Genomic DNA, 18,532 nt, shown 5'->3' on the forward strand with positions numbered 1-18,532 from the left:
TTTGATGTTCAGAATGCCTCAGAAATGTGTTCAATGCCATGATTTATGGGTCCTCCAAAAGATTTTGTTGTTAACATGCGAGCAAACAGTATTAAACAATATTATCTAAACTATGGCTGCCAAGTACTGGACCTTAATAATGAAACCAAATTACAAAACATTTTCTTGTAGAGCTACACAAAAGATATAAAATTAAAATTATCAACCACCTTTATATACTCCAATTCTCCTACAGTGCAATTTTCCATATCTTTATCACTACTGAATATTTTAAGGAGAAAGTTAACAAAAATCAAAATAGATGAAAATATTTAATCTTTGGATCCCTTTATTCCACGGCCTTCATAAAAACACAAAGTGGCCAGATTTTTTTTCCACTATAGCTTAAAATATCAAAAAGATTTACTAATAATTTTAGCAATTAACTCTATACTGAGTCATTTGTGGGTCACAGGCCTAAGGACCAGTGTTATGATATCTTATAGGTTGCCAAAATAATTTCTAACACTCTGAATCATCTTGAAATATAATGGAAAGAGTCAAGGTATCACAACAAAACTCCAGGCATATCAGGAAGAACAGGTTAATTGACACCTAGTTTTATTGTCTTAAAAAAGGGGGGGGGTTACTTATTTGAAAATACAGCTAAGTACATTCTTATCTATGATTATTTACATTTGTATACTGAAAATATCTATTATGTGGATAAATCCTGTGATATGCCATTTGCTACAAAATAAAGTTCTTACAATGAGCATAAGTAATTTACCCTTTTTAGATAATGAAAGAATGTATCAAATCTTCATTTACGTTCCAAACATTTAAAAAAAAAAATCAAAATCAACAATCTTAAGCCTGAAAAGCTATGAAAAAAAGACCCACCCATACTTCTGCTCCTCAGCACATCAACTTCTGCAAGGACACAGTATGTTTGCTGACTTTAAAATGTTTATTCTTTAAAAAATTAGTTGCTTTTTATACAGCTATACAAAGTTCTTAATGTTTCTTTGGCAATGGAATATAATGGAATTTTACAACTATATAAAAAAGTTACCTTTGCCTAAGAAACAGTATTTACTGTGTGTACATAGTTGACTGACAAAATTCTCTACCATCCAGCACCCTAATTAATTGACGAAATAAGCTACCTCAGAAGGGTTATTACAGGATTTCCAAAAAAAGAAAGAAAGAAAGAAAGAAAAAGAAAGATATAGACAGACACACAGACACATAGACACACAGACCCTTCCTTCTGTGGCTCAAAACAGTAACACGGCCCTATCTGCAGGCAACTCACAATAATTGCCAAATACAATTTAGTGATAAGAAAAATCCTTTCAGTGATGAAAAAATACTTATAAGTTCCACTGGAGTACTGCTTTAGTTTAACTATACATAAGAAATTACTTAACCTTCTGCTATTCCAAATATATTTAATGCTCATTTATTAAGATGAGCCTTCCCTCCCACCCCCAAAATTAACTGTATTGTATCTTTGAAATTAAGCAGAAAAACAAACAAACAAACAAACAAAAACCCAGTGCTGGTGACAAATATACAGCAAATTCACTTTTTCATTCTTCTCAAAGACTGAAACCAATTCTCAGGACCACGAAGAGCTAAAAATCCATCTATTTTCAAAGACTTGTTTGCAGACTATGCAGCAACTTTGTTGTCTTTCTAAAAAGGAAAAAAAAAATTAGCTCATGTTTCAAACTACTGGGGTTTATTAATAAGTATTTCTTTTAAATTTGCTTTATTTTAAGTATATTTTTCATAACCTTTAAATATATCCTCCTCTTACTTTCATGTATAAACTCGTTTCACTGATTTCCAGGAAACACTTTTTATAACTTACATACCCAGCAGTAGCTCATTATTTGTTAAGTGTATTTTCCAGTTAGTAGAGGTTAAAGCAGTGGTGCTGTGGGCTTGTCCTAGCAAGAAGGCCCCCTGCTAAGATATAGGCACACCCTACTACCTTTGGTGCTGTCCTAATAATTTAAAAAAAAATTAAGCCTTCACCATAGTAGTCAAACTCATCAAATACAACTGACAACATTTTTTGGAAGAAGATAAATAAAATTCCCGAGTCTTTGATATCTTTACTATGCAATAAAATATCCAGGTGGTAAAATAACATTTCTCTTCTCCACAGTTTCATGTCAGGAGAAAGCAATGATTTGGAAATTCATTTTAAAAGGATGACTTTTAAATCTGAAATAAGTTCTGAAAATCAGAGCGCTGCCTGGGAAATGTTTTTAAAAGCAACCAGGGAGAAAGCAATAAAAATCTCAAGGAGCCTCTAGTTTTCCAGTGAGATTAATCCTAAACCAAATGCCTGTACACAGAGCCAAGGGCTTCTCTTTTCCTCAGGACTAGTTGCTACCAACTAGCTGCTACTAGTTGCTACCTGATTTTTACTGCTGATTCTCACCCTGACTGTTAGAAATACACACTGCCTATGTTAAAAACTTAATTTTATCTGTGTATACAACACCAAACCATTTGTACAATGTTATTAAATTAGAATACAAACGGCATGGTGTAAGTTGATACAGAAAGAAATAAGCTGAAGATGATCCTGATGTCTGTCCCCCACCAATGCCAACCTTCACATGCCCTGTGTTTTTTTTTACCTTTCAGAAAGCTGTATGATCAATCCAGACCTTTTAGGGTTCAAAAGCTGTGATTTTCTGAAAGGTAAAAAAAGAAAGCGAGATAGAAAGGGAAAGAGGGAGGGAAAGGGGAGAAGGAAACAGAGAAGTAGCAGGAAGGAAAGGAGAAAATAAAAGGGGAAAGGGAGAGAGTACCATGCTGAGTCATTTCAGATACCTTGTTGTCTCTGGACCCTCTCTGAAGAAACACAGACTCAAATGAAAGGCAACCTGTCTCACCCACCATGGCAGCTTAACCTCCTTAGCAGCAGCGTATAAAATAGGAGTGGGCCACTCTCTCATTAGCCCCAGCCTGATCTCCCAGCCCCCAAAAAAGAAAGAAAAGAAAAAGCACCATAGGACCAAACTCACCACAAGTTTATGTTTCTACCATTATCCTAAGGAAAACTCAGAAGCCGAAGAGTAAATTTTGGCTAAGCTTATACCTAGATCAAGAGAGTTAACTCCTCTGGGTCCTTGGTTTCCTAACTATCTGTTGCAGTAGGGTGGGAGAGAAGTTCTAGTTTGACTGATATTTCTAAGGAGTTCTAAAAAAAAATATATGATCCTATCTTTACCCATGTTTTCATTAAACAACCAGATCTGCTTATAATGTTCATGTCAGTGGAGCATAAAGAACAAAGTTAACCCATTACATGAAGGCTGCTGCAAATGCCACTGCACTTCATCTCTGAGAAGTATTAGATGCTTCAGAAACAAGTATAATCTTAGAAGGTAAATTTCCTTTATGTAATAGTGGTCAATCACTACTTCCACCTTTAAAGGTGCCAGATGCTATGATTTAGAAGGAACAGGCTGCTGAGAAGGTCCGGGATCTAGTGGCAGACAGAAGGATCATTCAACTTTGGAATGGACAAGCAATGGCTAGCCACACTGATGGACCTTCAGCCTCACTGAAGTAACTTATTCCTAATCAACATGCTAAGTACTTACTTCAAGCCCACTACGGCTCCATGCTGAGATAGGTGTTCTGGTGGAAAGAAAAGTAAAATACATATCCACTAATGCCAAGAGGCTCCCATCTAGTTGGCGATGCAGAACAAAACAAAACACATGAAATAGGGAACATAAGTATACGTAAAATGTGTGGTGATGAAAGCAGATACCACAGGAGGTCAGAAAAGGAAGAAATCAGTGGAGGAAGGAAGAGAAGTTTCTAAGGATAGAGCAAACCTTAGGCAAGACTGAAAGGAAGCCCCTGTCTTTCAGCTGGGTCTGTCTTCCCACTGGACCATAAACATCAAGAAGGCTGGGACTGCATGTGTTTTGTTACCACCAATGTCCAGCATAGAGCTTGGCATATGCGAAGAATTCAATATATTTGGTCAATGAATGAAGTCAGAGTTGGAATCAAGCAGTGTGTACAAGAGATGACCATGAGTCAACTGCTTGAATCGGACAGGTTAAAGGGTAATAATAAATGGGGCTGGATATATCCAGTGGGACCCTTACAGAGTAAAATGAGCAGGCAGTGCAACGTCACATTAGAACCTTCTAGCCATCAGCCTGAGGTCTAGTGAATCTATCACTCCTTGAAACACCCAAGCAGAGGTTGAACTATCTGTCAGGGATACATTAGTGCGGATAAAGACTCATGCAGACAACCTCTGCAATGCATTCTAATTCTACAATATATATGATAGGAGTTTTAACTAAAGGCTCAAAATGGCTGAACAGTGAGACACGGCCTCAAAACGAAGGTTTGCATTAATAAGTGCATATTCTATGCACACAGTGGTTACTCAAAGGTTTACTGATGACTGCTCAGATAAAGGGAATTAATGATCCAGTCTTACACAACATGACAGCTAATTTTTTCAAATATATGAAAAATCATTACGAAGAAGAGTATATATTCTGTGTATAGACAAGGATAGAGTTAAACTAATAAGTTTAGAAGGTAGAGGGAAAAAGATTTTTTCAAATTATGTGTGTGTCTGTGAAATCCTAATAATTAGAGCACCCTTGGGGTGGGATGGATGCTCTTAGAAAGTGTAATAAGTTCCCAGCCCTCATAAAGGATACCAACAGAAGAGGTTTTTGGTTTGGCCAGGAGGTCACAACTCTCAGATGCTTTCCACCTCTGAGATTTTAATGGTGTGTCTGAAATAAAACTGTGCAAAACTGAGGGCCAGAAATGTTTAACAACTCAACTGAGGTCATACTAGCAAAAATTACTAAAATTCTCATCAGGATCAAGGTCTAATTTAAACGTACTTTTTCTCAAACCAAGCTGACTCAATGTGGTCTTCAACAGGAGTTGCCACACGTTCTTCAACAGGTAGCTGATATGCCTGAAGTGAGGTAAAGAGAAACTGAAGGTCTAAACACCAATCAGTGGGTTATTATGGTAGTTGGCAGAAACGCCTCAAAGGAATGAACGTGGTGATGTGGAAATGGCCCATGATCATGGATACCTCCACAGCCTGGGAGACAAAAGAATACCAAACTGAGATGATGGGAAAGTGAGAAGATGATGAGGACATTCTGAGGAAGGTTAAGTTTAAGTTGATCACAGGACACAATGCAAGTAAATATAGAAAAATGTAAGTGAAAGCATACAAGGTCCAAGTTGAAAAACTGATTAGAAGCTATGAATAGACAAGCTCAGAAAGGGGAGGGGGAAATTGCTGCAGGAGAGGAGAGAGGGAAAGCTCGAGCCTATGCTAGAGTGCAAACATGAACACAATGGAGCAAACTGAACACTGCAGGCAGAAGGAATGGGTAAAAAGGTCGTGAGATAGGAATAAGCTTGGCACTAAACAAGAGCAAGAAGACCCACATATGTGTAGCAGAATGAATGAAGAAAAGGGCAGTCCCACTGGCAACAAGATCTAGAGCAAGTACTAGACCTCTCATCTGGAGAAACAGGCAGATCATGAAGCACCTTATATATAGGCTGTGTTAAGGAACATACGTTATTTTCATAAAGAGAAAAATATCAAAAGTGTTAAAAAAACAAAAAGCAGGAAGAAAGACTCCACGTTGGGTAGGCAGTTATCAGTGTCAAATATTGCAGAGTAGTTAAGGGCAAATATTTGTGAAAAGGCTACTGAATTCTATAAGCAAAGGTCACTGGCAACCTCAAGAGGAGTAATAGTGGCAAGGAAGAGGAGTTCTGTAGTTCCTAAGACACAGTCCCCTAGCTGGAATGGCCATTTTCCAAGTTAGAAGTGCTGAAGCTACATCAGGCTGCATCTACTGTGGCTGGGTATCCTGAGCTAACGACCTGAGGCTAATTTTCAGCAGCCTTGGCTGTGATGACACAATATTAAAGGCATCAAAATTAACAGAACAGATCCAAAAGCCACTAACAATGACCCTTCAAGAGGGATCTCAACAATGACCAGTTTTAAATACTGAATAATGAAATTCCTGCTAGTAGATCTTTTTGTTTCTTTTCCTTTTCTTTTTTTTTTTTAATTTTTTTTAAAATTTATTTTTGGCTGCTTTGGGTCTTTATTGCTGTGCGCAGGCTTTCTCTAGTTGCAGCGAGCGGGGTCTACTCTTTATTGCAGTGCATGGGTTTCTCACTGCGGTGGCTTCTCTTGCTGCAGAGCAGGGCTCTAGGGTGTGCGGGCTTCAGTAGTTGTGGTATGCAGGCTCAGTAGTTGTGGCGCACGGGCTTAGTTGCTCCGCAGCATGTGGGATCTTCCCAGACCAGGGCTCGAACCCATGTCCCCTGCGCTGGCAGGCGGATTCTTAACCACTGCGCCACCAGGGAAGTCCCGGTCTTTTTGTCTCTAGCTGCCCTATGTAATTCCTAGTAGACTTCTTTATGATAGGACTTTGATCGTTTCTTTGATTATATACTTTCCTCTCCACTATCCCTAAAATCGATGACTAGGATAGTAACACTGACTTAAAGACCCCTTTAAATATGTTCTTCCTAGATTCTCTTGGTATTGAAGCATACTTTGTAATATGAAATAAAGGTGATACAATATGGCTCTTTTCTGTACCGTATATCTTTTAGTGATCCCCTGTGCCTCCAACAACAACAACAAAATTTTTTTAAGGAAAAGAAATTAATCTTAAGTCAGTCTCTTAACAGGTTTTTGGAAGAAATTTTACCAGTCCATTAAATCTGAAACCATGGTTTTATAACAGAAAGATAAAAAAGAATATCACATTTCTATCTCTTTACTTCCTCCAACTGAAAAGAAAATAGTTAAAAAAGAATTAGATTCATTAACCAAGAAGTTACTGCTCCTTAAAATTATATAAATATCCTAATCAGGTACATCCTCCACTGAAAAGTCAAATGGAAGTTATACAAACGCCCTAAAAACATTCACCTCTAATAGATAAAGAGTTTAAAACATTTTGAATTTCATACAGCTGCAAGCCAACGCCAAAGCACATAATAATACTTACCCTATATTCGAAATCTGCAAACTCCCTGCCCCCACGACCTCCTCTGAATCCACCACGAAATCCTCGAGGAGTGGCAAAGTTACCACCTCGGCCGCTACCACGTCCTCGGCCACCACGGAAACCAAGACCTCCCCTGCCTCTGTACCCTCCACGGCCACGGTTTGGACGAAGTGGGATTCCAAATGTTTCTGCATTTAATCTTCTTTCTTCAGCCCAGGTTGGTCTCCGTTCTCTATTATGAGAACAAATAATCTTTAGTGTATCAAGTTTTAAAGAACATTTTCCAGCAAAACTATGTAGCACTGATTCCCAAATTAAGGCTAAGTAATTCCTAAGAATCAAATAAAAATAAGCACCTTATCTAAGTCATCACAAGCTGTCCATGGCAATATGTTCCTATAATTCATGTGAAAATATGACTGGTATTAAGCTTCTTGCAAATGCAGTTGATAATACAAAGAAACTGACAACAGCCCCAATAAATGGGATTGGCAATTGACTCTACCCTCCAATCAGCCCCAAAGGAAGAAAGGGCAAAGCCAGGAAAGGAAACCCTGTCTCAGGATGTGAAGAGATGGAGGATAGATCCCTGAGTTCCTAGTATGCTCCTGGCCCAAGCTCTGAACCTGACGCCTGAAGCGTCTGAATTGCTGCTGCTGGCCCACAGCCCAGATAATCAGAGGATTCAGAATCATCCCCATCCACGTTTAAAGTGAAGTAGAAAACTGCCACCAGGTGGCACCAAACTGCAGCCAGGAGGACGATTAGGATCAGGGAGCAGAAACCCTGGAACTCTTAGTTTGTTATGTTGGATCCTTTAATTAACCAGTTTTCTGGATCCACATTTACTGCAATATAGCAGAGCTTTACTGTATCAGCAAACTTCATCTGAACTACATTGTAGAGGGGTAAATTAAAAGGTGTTTAGGTGTTAGATGAATGCCTCTATTTTTATTTACTAATTTTCAAATGTGAATGCATCCCCAAACAAAAGTATATGATTATTTTTCTCAAAGAGTAATATCATTTAAAATTTTAGTATAAATTATTTTCTTTTAGCAAAATAAATCATTAAACAATTGTAGTCATTAGATTTTTTTTTTTTTGGCCACACAATGCAGCATACGGGATCTTGGTTCCCCGACCAGGGATTGAACCCGTGGCCCCCCCACCCAGGGATTGAACCCGTGCATTGGAAGTGCGGATTTTTAACCACTGGACTGCCAGGGCAGTCCCTAGATATTTTTAAGTATTCATTAAACTTTGTGAATTTATAAGAATTCATTTCACACTTCAACCTCCTAAGAGCATAAGAGCACCTTAAAAGACTGTACCTGTTATCATCACAAGAAATATTATCAAAGAAAGATTTAGTTTTGTCATAATAGCAGTTAGGTCCAAGTGGATCTTCTTCATCTGCATTTCCTTCACTGTTTTGGGTGTCAACTCCTGAGTCTCCTTTATCTTCACCATTTACAGGCTTCTCCTGTTTCTCAAGTTTATCTTCTAATGAAAAACAAAAGCACATACCATAAAAGTCAAGACTTGTACTAAACATCCATAATTCACAAGTCAAATAAGAGTATTTTTTGAATAGAAAAATAAAAACTCACCTTTCAATTTAAGTTTATTATGAAACTCTCTGTCGATTTCCTCCTTGTTAAATTGTGCATTTGCACTTTCAAAGTCAAAGTCTTTCTCAAATTTCATTGGACCATCTCGTCGAATACCAAATCTTCCCCTGCCACCTCGATGACCCCCACGCCCTCTCCTTGGAGCTGAAGGAGCACCTGGAACTATATTAATAAAGAAAGAACAAGCTGGTTTAGAGCAGAAGCTATTATTGTGGTCTTTATGGTCAACAAGAGAAATGCTTACAAGTCTCTATGCACATGACGATATTTGTATTTTTTAATATAAAAAAGATGAAGTTTCACAAACATTTAATACATAATAGACTGAGAAGAGCACATATAAAATTTATAAACATGAAATTTATAAATGGCACACATGAAATTTATATCTATGGGGTTTACACTCATACATGCTACTGATACAGTATACAACCAAACAATTTGGGAGACTTCTGTACTAAATTACTTTGTTTTTCTTATATCCCTAATACCTACAAAATGTCAAATATATATTGGGTTCTCAAAATTCAGGAAGACTTTTATGGAAAGGATCATAGAAATCAAGATTTATAGTGAGAAAAACAGATGAACATTTAGCAGCACAAATTGCAAGGTAACACAAAAGACAATAAGTACATGGTCTCGGACTTCCCTGGTGGCGCAGTGGTTAAGAATCTGCCTGCCAATGCAGGGGACACGGGTTCTATCCCTGGTCCGGGAAGATCCCACATGCCGCGGAGAACCAAGCCTGTGAGCCACAACTACTGAGCCTGTGCTCTAGAGCCAACGAGCCACAACTACTGAGCCCGTGTGCCACAACTACTGAAGCCCACGCGCCTCGAGCCCGTGCTCCACAACAAGAGAAGCCACTGCAATAAGAAACCCGTGAACAGCAATGAAGAGCAGCCCCCGCTCACTGCAACTAGAGAAAGCCCGCGTGCAGCAATGAAGACCCAACGCAGCCAAAAATAAATAAATATATATTTTTTTTAAAAAAGAAAAGACGTACATGGTCTCAACCACTCCAACCACTTCCTGCTTCACCTTTACTGTCTCCCTCTAAATGGCTCCATATTTTTCAAGTCTTCCTGTATCTATTTTTCTCTACAATTTAATACAATAACAAGATTTATGAGGTATGATAAAGCAATACCAAAGTAGCATAAATTATAGTGAAAACTTGAGAACCCAAATATCCAACACAAGAGAAACAGTTAAGAAGAAAAAAATTAAAGAGAAACATGGAATAGTATTTGATGTCGGTTAACAGAAAAATATAGAGCACAAAGCACTATGAATTCAATGATTATAATTATGTGAAATGTTTAACACATACTGATAAAGATCAGAAGTGACTGCAGAGTAATAGACAGGTTTGTGCTCACTGTTCACTAAAATTTGGCAAATTGTCTAAGTTTGAGAAAACAAACCTCAAAAACCCACAGCAGTATATCCAGACACTTAAATCTAGACAAGCAGGATGTTTAAATATTCAGCTCTACTACTGAAAATGTCTTGGCCAAAAGCCAGAAATTACAGCACAGTATTTCTGTCTTAAATTTTGAAGGGCAGTGAGAGATATTTTATTTATTGCTTTACATGATTTATATTTTATTTTTTAAATTGAAGTATAGTTGATTTACAATGTTGTATTAGTTTCTGGTATACAGCAAAGTGATTCAGATAGACACACACGCACACACACACACACACATATACATACACATATTCTTTTTATATTAAAATATGCAGTGCTTCACGAATTTGCATGTTATCCTTGTGCAGGAGCCATGCTAACCTTCTCCGTATCGTTCCAATTTTAGTATATGTGCTGCCAAAGCGTGCACTACTTTACACGATTTTTGAATGATGGAAGCATGGCAATTATTTTATCTTGAGAAGAGAGGGGTTCTTTTTCCAAATTAAAAAAAGTGAAACATAGTACACCAAACCAAAACCTCTGTAATTCTATGGCACACAGCACAAATAAAATACACATAGGGACTTCCCTGGCGGTCCAGTGATTAAGACTTTGCCTTCCAGTGCAGGGGGTTCGGGTTCAATCCCTGGTTGGGGAGCTAAGATCCCACATGCCTCATAGCCAAAAAAACCAAGACATAACTCAGAAGCAATATTGTAACAAATTCAATAAAGACTTAAAAAAAAATGGTCCACATCAAAAAACAACAACAAATAAAAACATAAACATATAAAAATGTACAGAAGAAATAAAGTGTTTATACACTTAAAATTGTATCTAGCTTTCTAAAATTAAGTGAAAGAGCATCTTCCAATTATTATGTAATTAAAGAGATCACACACTGCTTTTATTTTTTAATTTGGAAGAGTTTATAATTATAATTTATTCTCTGCTAATAAATTTGAAAAGAATAAAATGGATGCATTTGGGGTAAATGTCATAGATTACAAAACAGATAAAGAAAGTATACAATCATATTAAATCAATAATAACGAAAGAAAGTTAAAGTCCTTGAATAATTACTTCAAAAAAAAAAAAGGAGCCCAGAGCTTAATTTTAATGAGAAAACTTCTCAATTTTAAAGGTACAGATAATTCAATTCTTTTTTAAAACATTTATTTTATTGAAGCATAGTTGATTTACAATGCTGTGTTAACTTCTGTTGTACAGCAAAGTGAGTCAGTTATATATATTCTTTTTCATATTCTTTTCCATTACGGTATATTACAGGATATTGAATATAGTTCCCGATAATTCTATTCTTTTTTTTCTTTTGGCCATGCCACGCGGCTTGCAGGATTTTAGTTCCCTGATCAGGGATTGAACCCAGGCCATGGCAGTGAAAGCACTGAGTCCTAACCATTAGGCCACCAGGGAACTCCCAATTCCATTCTTAAAAGCATAGAAAACAATTTTATAATGCTAACATGAAACTGACACAAAAACATAAAAAAATACAAAAGACAGTACAAAAGAGAAAGCCATAAAACAATGTAAATATAAATATACAAGTCCTACTTGCAGATAACATTCAAGAATATATCAATAGAAAACTGCCTACCATCAAGTAGGGTTTATTCCAGACATGTGATTAAAAAAAAAAAAATCTTTTGAAATAATTAGGTTAAAAAAAATTGAAATAAAAGTAGAGTGGTCCTATGTGCCTATCACCCAGCTTCCCCTCCAACAGTTACATCTTGATTATCTATTGTACATTATCAAAAACCGGGAAAAACCAGGACACTGGCACAATATAATTAACTATACTATAGATCTCATATTCAGATTTCAACAGTTTTGGATGTTCTCATTTTTTCGTATGTCTTTATGTACAGTTCTATGACATTTTGCTACGTATACAGATCCACAGTACCCCCACCATAAGATAAAGAACCGTCTGTTACCACAATGAAACTCCCCTGTGCTACTCCTTTATAGTCACCAACCCTTGCTATTCTTTCTTTATAGTAATTATGCATCATACATTTCAAATGTTCCCTCTATTGAAAAGCATAGGATAAAGCTTTCAGATCCAAGTAACAACTTACCGATTTGTCTCTTGCTATCATTTCTGAGTTGCTCATTTTCTGGTCTTGAAACCTTGTGTACTTCAGCTATAGAACACACAGAAAGTGACAGTTAACTTAGGACACATAATCAAAAACTTCTGGAAAGTTAGAAATGGAAAAACAAACAAACCCAGAACAAAACCAAAAATCTATATATCCCCACCACCATCACTACTTTGAGTCAAATTTGAAAGACTGAACATTCTATCAAGTTCAGTTTAAACTTTCTAGGATCATTTACATAGAGTAAATGTTTTTAATGAAAGTAAGTTGAATGGAAGATGTTGACCAGTCAATTAAAAAATAGTAAATAGCTAAAATTCTACCTCGCCTGTGCTCTTGATTCTCTATTGCTTTTTGGTTGGTTGATGGTAAAGGCCTGGTTGATGATACAGGGCTCCTTCTCCCAACAGGTGCTGGAGCAGGTAAGTGGGCCGAGGCTGTCTGCACTGCTTGTTCCATGGTTGGGCTTTTTCTCAAAGGGTCTAACTGAGGGCTTGAACGACCTGAAACGTAACCAAAAGATAAGAAACTATCCCTATCCTCTGGGGGTTTCAAAATAACCTAGATCCTAAAAATAGGTCTAGAGTTTTACTTCTACCAATTCAAATCCTCAGCACAATCTGAATCCATCTACTCATTAGACCAGAGTTTAAAACTGTTTATCTTTAGTGGGCTGGTCACTTGATCAGTAAAAAACATAAAATAAAATAAAATAAACCCCAAAACAAACAAACAAAAAAACTCTGGTACAAAATCCCCCAGGAATATTATCAAAGATAATTTAGGCAGGTCAGGTGTAGGCTTTCCCCAATAACCACAACCACCAGATTACACTGAGACTTTAGCCATTATTTCTAGAGGCTTTAACTTCTTTTAAAATTTATTTTTGGCTGCGTTGGGTCTTCCTTGCTGCATGTGGGCTTTCTCTAGTTGCGGACAGCGGGGGCTACTCTTCCTTGTGATGCACGGTCTTCTCATTGCGGTGGCTTCTCTTGCTGTGGAGCACAGGCTCTAGGCGCGCGGGCTTCAGTAGTTGTGGCTCCGGGCTCTAGAGCGCAGGCTCTGTAGTTGTGGCGCATGGGCTTAGTTGCTCCGCGGCATGTGGGATCTTCTCAGACCAGGGATTGAACCCGTGTCCCCTGCTTTGGCAGGCGGGTTCTTAACCACTGTGCCACCAGGGAAGTCCTAACTTTTTTAGTACTTTCTGAAGATATATCTAAAGTGATACCCTTATATCTATAAGTATTATCTGCATTAAATTTCTATTATAAAGGAAGTAAAGAACTAGAAAGTCAGGTGAAGTTCTTCGATTCCTTAGAGTCTTGGGTAATTAAACATCGATACTAAAAGGCCAGCAACAAATAAACCCTTCAGATAATTACACAGTAGCCATACTCACCCTCTGCTGTTTGAATGATCACTTGGCAAATTTTTGCTTAATATGGGTTTTGTACTTACAAATTCCATTTTTTCTTCCATGAGGTCAGAGCCTGGTCACAGTATGAACAGAAGAATGTAACACTGGGTGCTCCCATCATGCTTTTTGTCTCTAATGTTTGCCATAAATCTCCACTCAAGATGCTCTCACATCCCATGATATTGCACCAAAATAGGTTTTGCTTTAAAAAATTGTCCTCATTTTATGTAAAAAAAAAATATTCCCAAATATGCTGCAAATGTTACTACCCACCTGTGCTACCTGCACAGGCTCCAAACTGGGGAACTGGTGAGTACTGACAGCACATTGGTTGTTGTGCACCAGGTGCTTCAGGGACTGTTTAGTAGTAATACTCCCCAAATATATGGTTAACTAAAGTATGCAATTACAAATGTGTGTCACCATTTCCAGCATTAATGACAAAGTTTACTCTGCCATTAATAGAAACACTGTAATTTTCCCACTGATTATAATGGGAAATCATAGTGGTTTATACAAGTTTTGGTCTAAGAGAAAACATTTTGTAATCACTTATCACCTTATAAACAGATTTATTTGTCAAATAAGTGTTAAGTTTTTGGAAAAGCCTATTGTTTAGGTAATTTTATCATAGTACATTAAATGATCTTATAAACTTACAAAACTTTACTTCATTAAGGCTTTTCTTTAAGATCCTGTGGCTCACAATATTACAGAACTGCAAGTGATAGGGCAATCACAGTAAGTAATAACTCACTGCTGTTTTTTTTTTTAATATTTATTTATTTGGCCGCACTGGGTCTTAGTTATGGTATGCGGGATCTTTTAGTTGCAATATGTGGGATCTAGTTCCCTGACCAGGGATCAAACCTGGGCCCTCTGAATTGGGAGCACGGAGTCTTAGCCACAGGTAAGTCCCTGTATTTTGAAAACCTTTGTAATTAAAGTCTGGTACTACATCATGATGGCAATTTTGTTATAAACAGGGAAATACAGGTGATACTGGACATATTAGGAATAAACTCAAAAGCTCTTTTATAATAAACACACCCCCTCGAGTTATCTTCACATTCTTATTCTTACAGTTACAAGAAAATTCTAGGTGTTAAAATTTTATAAACTTCAAAAATTTTAGCTGGTGAAATCAAAATGCAGATTCCCAGGCCGCCTCTCCCATTGTTTTATTTAAACATACCTCTTTCTTATAATAAATATGTAATTAAATTTTTAAAAAACATTTTAATCTATTCAAAACTTATTTTAGCCTTAAGTATGAGGGAAGGATTCTAGAGTTACTTTTCCAAGTGATCAGGCAGTTGTCTGTTCACAACATCATTTATTGGATGGAATATTTAGTAGTCTTTCTCTACTAATTTAAAAATAATATCTTTATCATATACTAATTACTTATTTATACTTGGATCTATTTCTGACTTTTGCTCTATTCATCTCTAAATTTATTCCTGTACTGCTTTATTTTATGTATACTTTATTAAGGAGGTAAGCCCTATCACATTACTTTTTTTTTTTTTTTTTTGCGGTACGCGGGCCTCTCACTGTTGTGGCCTCTCCGGTTGCGGAGCACAGGCTCCAGACGTGCAGGCTCAGTGGCCATGGCTCACGGGCCTAGCCACTCCACGGCATGTGGGATCTTCCCGGACCGGGGCATGAACCCATGTCCCCTGCATTGGCAGGCGGACACTCAACCACTGCGCCACCAGGGAAGCCCTCATTACTTTTATTTTTAAAACATATCTAGGTATACTTGCATGCTTATTTTTAAGATAGTCTGTGTATCTGTTTTATTAGGTTCTCTTACTATTCCATGTAGATTTATTGAAAGTACAGTAAATTTAATTATTATGAGAAATAAAGTCTTCCTAATACTAAATCTTTTTATCTAGGAATAAGATATCTTTCTTTGATTACATGTAACTTCTTTTATGTCCCTCTATTATATTTTGTATCTTTCATCATAGAGACTGGCCATATTTCTTATTATGTATTTTATATATAATTTCTATTTCTCATCATTGTGAACATCTTCTTTTATCCCCATTAATAATCAGTGGGTTAGGTTTTAGGACATCTATTTTTTTTTTAATTTATTTAATTTTTGGCTGCATTGGGTCTTCCTGCTGTGCAAAGGCTTTCCCTAGTTGCAGTGAGCAGGGGCTACTCTTTGCTGTGGTGCACAGGCTTCTCATTGTTGTGGCTTCTCTTACTGCTGAGCATGGGCTCTAGGCACATGGGCTTCAATAGTTGTAGCATGCGGGCTGAGCAGTTGTGGTTCACGGGCTCTACAGCACAGGCTCAGTAGTTGTAGCTCATGGGCTTAGCTGCTCTGCGGCAATGTGGGATCTTCCTCAACCTGGGCTCGAACCCGTGTCCCCTGCACTGGCAGGCGGATTCTTAAACCACTGAGCCACGGGGGAAGCCCTAGGACATCTACTGATTTTTATACTTATTCTCTACATTTTACCTCTATCTAATTTAAGTCTCATATTAGTTCTAGTTTTTCAGTGAATTCTCAATTCCAAGTAGGAAGTCAGCATTGGCAAATAATGCTATTCTAATATTCATACTTATTTCTTTTTCATGTATTCCTGACATAGCTAAAAATTCCAGAACAATGCTGAGTAGCAATGAGAAAGGGAATCCTTACTTACGATTTTAGTAAGAATCCTTCTGGTGCTTCAATATTAAGGTTAATGTTGGTTATTAATTAAGATAGCTAACATCTACTGAGCACGTTCTATGTGTCAGGCATTATGTTAAGGACACTGATACATTAAAAAAAAATTTAACCCTTACAGTAAGTCTGTTGTTTTATCAGTAAAGTCCTGTTTTATAGTATGGAACACTAAAGCTTAAAAAGATTAAATATCTTCTCTAAGAAGGAAATCTTTAAAAAATTAACAAACCAATAACATACACACACAAATATACACTTATGTTAACCTAGATGAAAGTCTGGATGTAAATATTTGTTATTTCTGGGTGGTGAGATTATAGGTATTTTTATTTTCTTCCTGTGCTTAGTGTATTTCTTTTTTAAAAAATTTATTGAAGTATAGTTGATTTACAAAGTTGTGTTAATTTCTACTGTACAGCAAAGTGATTCAGTTATACATATATATATACACATATATATTTTATATATATATACATTCTTTTTCATATTCTTTTCCATTATGGTTTATCACAGGATATTGAATATAGCTTCCCGTGCTATACAGTGCGCTTAGTGTATTTCTAATTTACCTACCAAAAATCTTTAGAATGTTAAAAAATTAAGTTTTTTTTAAATCAATATGAATAAAAGTAACTATAACTATTTCAAAATATCTAAAGTGAGATACACAGGATTATGTTTAGCATTGGCTTGATTTTACCCTCAAGTGCTTTAAAAAATACTGTCCTGATCATAATAGCATCTTTCTGAAATGACTTTACATTGTTTTATTTAAAAGTAAACATCCATATAAAGCAATGGGCCAGTTTCACCCACTTTAGCAGCAGATAAAGAATCCTGGGACCACTGAAGGTTATGAGACTGGCTGGTGGAAAAACAAAATTAAAAAGAAATGAAACAGGATCCTTTAAGCTTATTAAAATGCAGATCTCCAAGCTCCAGGGATTCTGATGTAGCAGTTCTCAGGATCTACATTTTTAAGAAGCATTCCAGATCAGATGATTTGATTGTGAGTGGTCCACACTGAGAGCCACTGCTCTAGATTCTATGAGGATGCTAGGAAAGATGCAACAGCATAATGAATAGTTTGTTTCCTCAGCTACTATTTCAAATTCATCAAGGATAGTTCATCCTCAGTGGTGAGTCTGAGATTGACCAGTAATATTTAAGTATTATATACAAGTAATATAATTGCTTTGTAAAAAAAAAAAGGTCAAACTTAGACAATGTTCACCATTTCAGTTTTATGATCTAAGAATTATAAAAAGTCTGAACAGTGGAAGTCATTCAATAATGTACTTATTGAACAACAATTTAAAATTTTTTTTAAAGAACTAAGTAGAAATTATACATATGAGTTACAAGCTGCAAAAGCTCTTACATTCAGAGAAAGACTACTATCTATAGAAATTTAGAATGGAAAATTTTGAAGGAAAAAACAGCTTACCTTGAGATAACTGTGTTTTTAGAGATCTTGTATCCTGTGTAAAGGCAGAACCAACTGCACTACTTTGGGACAGGGTACCGCTGTTTGATGGTTCTGTTCCAAAGGATGTCAAGGAGCTTCCAGCTTTAAGAAAGTTTTTTTGAATGACAAAAATTTTTTTTAAAAATTTTAAACCTTTCAATTATATAAAGTAACACAGCATTTTAATGATAATTGTCCCTCCCTGTAGCACCTGTGTAAATTAATAATACTGGAAATTAGTGAAACTGAATCAAAAAATAATTTGAGAAATTTTTGACAATATATAAAAAGCAAGCCCATATATACTCCAGCATCTTTGAATGCAAACAATTTTTTTAACATATGCAATACTCTCCTGGACAGTTATACAGATGGGACAGCAAGGATGTACATCAGATAGAGAAGTAGCAGAAATGGTACATTCAATACCAACATTACGGTTCAATTATCTTAACACCAAGTATCTGCACAAATAGCCAAATCAGGAGACAGGTCTATGAAGAGCTTTCCCAGCATTTCCAAGGCAGTGGACAATGGACTCCAGTCCATTTTAATGCCTCCCCTCAGTACAGTATTGTGGGGTTGCATTCTGCCTAAAGCAATCACAAAAAGTTCTGGTAATATGAGGAACAAAATATGAGGAAAGGACCTTTGCTATACTAGGTTATGTCAATCTTCTTTTCTACATTTCTTCAGAATTTATGGATCAAT

At 36.6% G+C, this 18,532-nt stretch overlaps 1 protein-coding gene and 1 non-coding gene across 6 annotated transcripts in view; both read right to left on the reverse strand.

Annotated features, from left to right (window-relative positions):
• Positions 1 to 310: 310 nt before the first annotated feature.
• The window catches only part of LSM14A (LSM14A mRNA processing body assembly factor), a 56,006-nt gene continuing 37,784 nt past the window's right edge, over positions 311 to 18,532 (reverse strand). Inside the window, exons 4-11 of one of the 5 annotated variants that reach the window (XM_060129703.1) lie at positions 17,801 to 17,923; positions 12,565 to 12,744; positions 12,218 to 12,283; positions 8,669 to 8,851; positions 8,390 to 8,561; positions 7,056 to 7,287; positions 4,896 to 4,972; positions 311 to 1,680 (exon numbers count right to left, since the gene is read on the reverse strand). In XM_060129703.1, the coding sequence (XP_059985686.1) occupies positions 1,638 to 1,680; positions 4,896 to 4,972; positions 7,056 to 7,287; positions 8,390 to 8,561; positions 8,669 to 8,851; positions 12,218 to 12,283; positions 12,565 to 12,744; positions 17,801 to 17,923 (1,076 nt within the window). In that variant the 3' untranslated portion in view covers positions 311 to 1,637. Of the gene's footprint in view, positions 1,681 to 2,639; positions 2,697 to 4,895; positions 4,973 to 7,055; positions 7,288 to 8,389; positions 8,562 to 8,668; positions 8,852 to 12,217; positions 12,284 to 12,564; positions 12,745 to 17,800; positions 17,924 to 18,532 lie in introns of all 5 variants that reach the window. The other 4 variants (XM_060129705.1, XM_060129706.1, XM_060129704.1 and 1 more) reach the window with 4 other exon arrangements.
• Positions 10,430 to 10,536, reverse strand: LOC132510564 (U6 spliceosomal RNA). The gene has a single exon (XR_009537366.1). It is a non-coding gene; the product is annotated as a U6 spliceosomal RNA (small nuclear RNA).

This window comes from Lagenorhynchus albirostris, chromosome 19, assembly GCF_949774975.1.
Source record: "Lagenorhynchus albirostris chromosome 19, mLagAlb1.1, whole genome shotgun sequence".
Lineage (NCBI taxonomy): Eukaryota > Metazoa > Chordata > Mammalia > Artiodactyla > Delphinidae > Lagenorhynchus > Lagenorhynchus albirostris.